Source organism: Thermoascus crustaceus (genome assembly GCF_041956765.1).
Source record: "Thermoascus crustaceus strain CBS 181.67 unplaced genomic scaffold VTN00scaffold_5, whole genome shotgun sequence".
Taxonomy (NCBI): domain Eukaryota; kingdom Fungi; phylum Ascomycota; class Eurotiomycetes; order Eurotiales; family Thermoascaceae; genus Thermoascus; species Thermoascus crustaceus.
Window position 1 is genome coordinate 1644540 of NW_027192531.1, and position 2459 is coordinate 1646998.

At 53.2% G+C, this 2459-nt stretch overlaps 1 protein-coding gene across 1 annotated transcript; it reads left to right on the forward strand.

Annotated features, from left to right (window-relative positions):
- Positions 1–142: 142 nt before the first annotated feature.
- Positions 143–2113, forward strand: VTN00DRAFT_8107 (uncharacterized protein; the record flags this gene model as incomplete). Its single annotated transcript, XM_069434925.1, has 2 exons — positions 143–331; positions 425–2113. 2 exons carry the CDS (start codon positions 143–145, stop codon positions 2111–2113), a joined length of 1878 nt encoding a protein of 625 aa, XP_069286373.1.
- Between the last annotated feature and the right edge of the window lie 346 nt (positions 2114–2459).

A 2459-nucleotide genomic window follows, 5' to 3' on the forward strand; every position in this document is an offset into this window, starting at 1 on the left:
GAATGCCTTCGAGGCTAGTCTGGGCCGTCTCAGGAATGTGATGTTTGGGGAGATCGCCGCTCAGATTTGCTGAACTGCGACACCTTCCTCTGACATCAGTCTCTCTTTCGATCGAGAGCGACCATAGTTCTCGCTCTTCAAGATGTCTTATGCTGCGTTGAACGGCAGAGCGGACCAGCGCCCCCTGTTGAACTATCTTCCATCTTCGCTGGCCGCGCCGTTGCGACAGGTGTACCTCCACCGACCGAGGACTCGCAGGTCGAAGCTCCTATTCCTCGCTACTGCAACCTGCCTGTTTGTCTTTCTGTTCATGTCGCGTGACTCGGATCAGGTGAGTTCAGAACTCGGGCCGGGCATGGCATTGCGCAGCTTATGCGCCCTGGTTAAGGACCGTCCGGGACAGTCGAGCTAACGTGCGCTGCAGAGCCAGTATCAGTATCCCCTTACCTATAACTACTGGACCGAACATCCTTCGTATTATCCCGCCTCTCAACGACCAGAGGACTCATCGATCCTGGCCCCCACAGAACCATCCGTCGGAGAAAATGGAACTCTCCCGAGCAGCCTGCAGAAGTCAAATCCCTCCTTCCATGTTCTCATGCCTGCTACCGAAAAGAATGCGCATCTCTGCAGAGCGGTTACCTCTGGGATGATCCTGAATTATCCCCCTCCTACGCTCATCGGCTACGGCAAGGAGTTTCACGGGACGGAGTACGATGCCATGGCGTCTAGGGTGAAGGGCATAAACCGCTACCTTACGAATAGCAAACATCTCAAAGATGATGATCTTGTCTTGATAGTCGACGGGTTCGATGTCATTTTTCAATTGCCTCCAGAGGTGCTGATTAGACGGTTTCGAGATCTGCTGAAAGAAAATAATGAGAGATTGAGGAGGAAATATGGTGTGGTGGTGGTGTCAAGTCAGGATGGGGAGAAAAAGGAGCTCGTTCAGAAATACACACAAAGGGTTTTGTTCTCCGCAAGCAAAATATGCTACCCAAATCCGCCTGATGATGTCGGCTGCGTGACGGTGCCGAAGTCGACGCTCGCCCCCGACATATACGGCCCGAAGACAGACATGCACCCGGACGGACATCTAAATAGGCCGCGGTGGATCCATTCCGGCGCTGTCGTCGGCCAAGTTTCAGATCTGAAGCTCATATACGCTCAAGTGGCAGAGGCAATTGGCCACCGTCGTCATAAACATGGTGACCAGTTGGCTCTGGGACACATCTATGGGAAGCAGGAATACGTGAGAGAACTGGAAAGGAGGAGAACCCATAGCGGCTGGGCGGAGTGGCTGTGGGATAAGCTGGGAATCTCCGAAGCCTCCAATCTCACAGGTATCTACATACCGCTTGAACCGGGACGGCGGTACGAGTATGGCATTGGAGTCGACTATGAATCTCGGCTGTTCTTCAATATGCTACACTCCAGGAACGATGTTGAATGGCTCAAGTACAGCAACGTCACGAAAGTGTCCAGAGTACAACAAGAGCACGGCGTTCCGCGGGAGCGTCGCCTCACCCTCCCGACGGACATCGAACAGCATGCGCAGAACCCTTTTATCGTGCCGAAGATGATGGAAGGCGATGTCATCAAACCTCCGTACAACGCCAGCCTTGATGATCTTCCCGATCCCAAGAATTGTTCCTGGAATGACCTTCCGCTGATGACCAACGTTCACTCCACATCAGTTCCCGCCTTGGTCCACCTCAACGGCGACAAAGCTCTACGAAATCCCTGGTGGTCAAACATGTGGTATTACCAATGGGCCCGTGCCCTTCTCCGGAAATACATGCGCTCACCCCGCAGCCGTATCGCCGCCCAGTCGTCGCTCTTGGGGGGGCACGACTGGTGGGACATGCGAGGCGGCGAAGGTGGCGTGTGGACGGATAATGACGAGTGGCTAGAATGGGAGGAGCTGTGCGAAGGCTACGAAGAGGAGATCTTTGGGGACGGCCTAGGGGAATGGGGTAAGGAGGACGGCGGACAATATGAGAAACCCGTCTATAACCAGTGGGGCATCCTGATTGCGGGAAAGGGGCCACCAAATATCGACGTGCAACAGCAGCAGCAGCAGCAGGATGGCGACAATGGGGACGGAAAATGAGTATTCTCACACCTTGGTCTTTGGTAGACTAACCTTTACCGGGCCCACCATTTCTGTCTGCATCTTATCCGTCCCTTTCTATTCTTCTGTCTATTTTATCCTTAACAGGATGGTGGTGGAATCGCCCCGAAAAAAGCTTCTACGCATACCATCATAGAGCAGTGGACACTGTCCTCAATTACCCTTTTTAATCCTCACCCTCCAACCCTGTCTCTTTCTTCACTGCCAGTCTCAATCTCGCTCACACACGCATTTCCATGCATGAATCAGGAAGGTCTATATCTGGGTTGCTACATGGACACTGATCGATCGGCGTTTCAGTGCGGTGGACTTTTCCTTTTCTTGT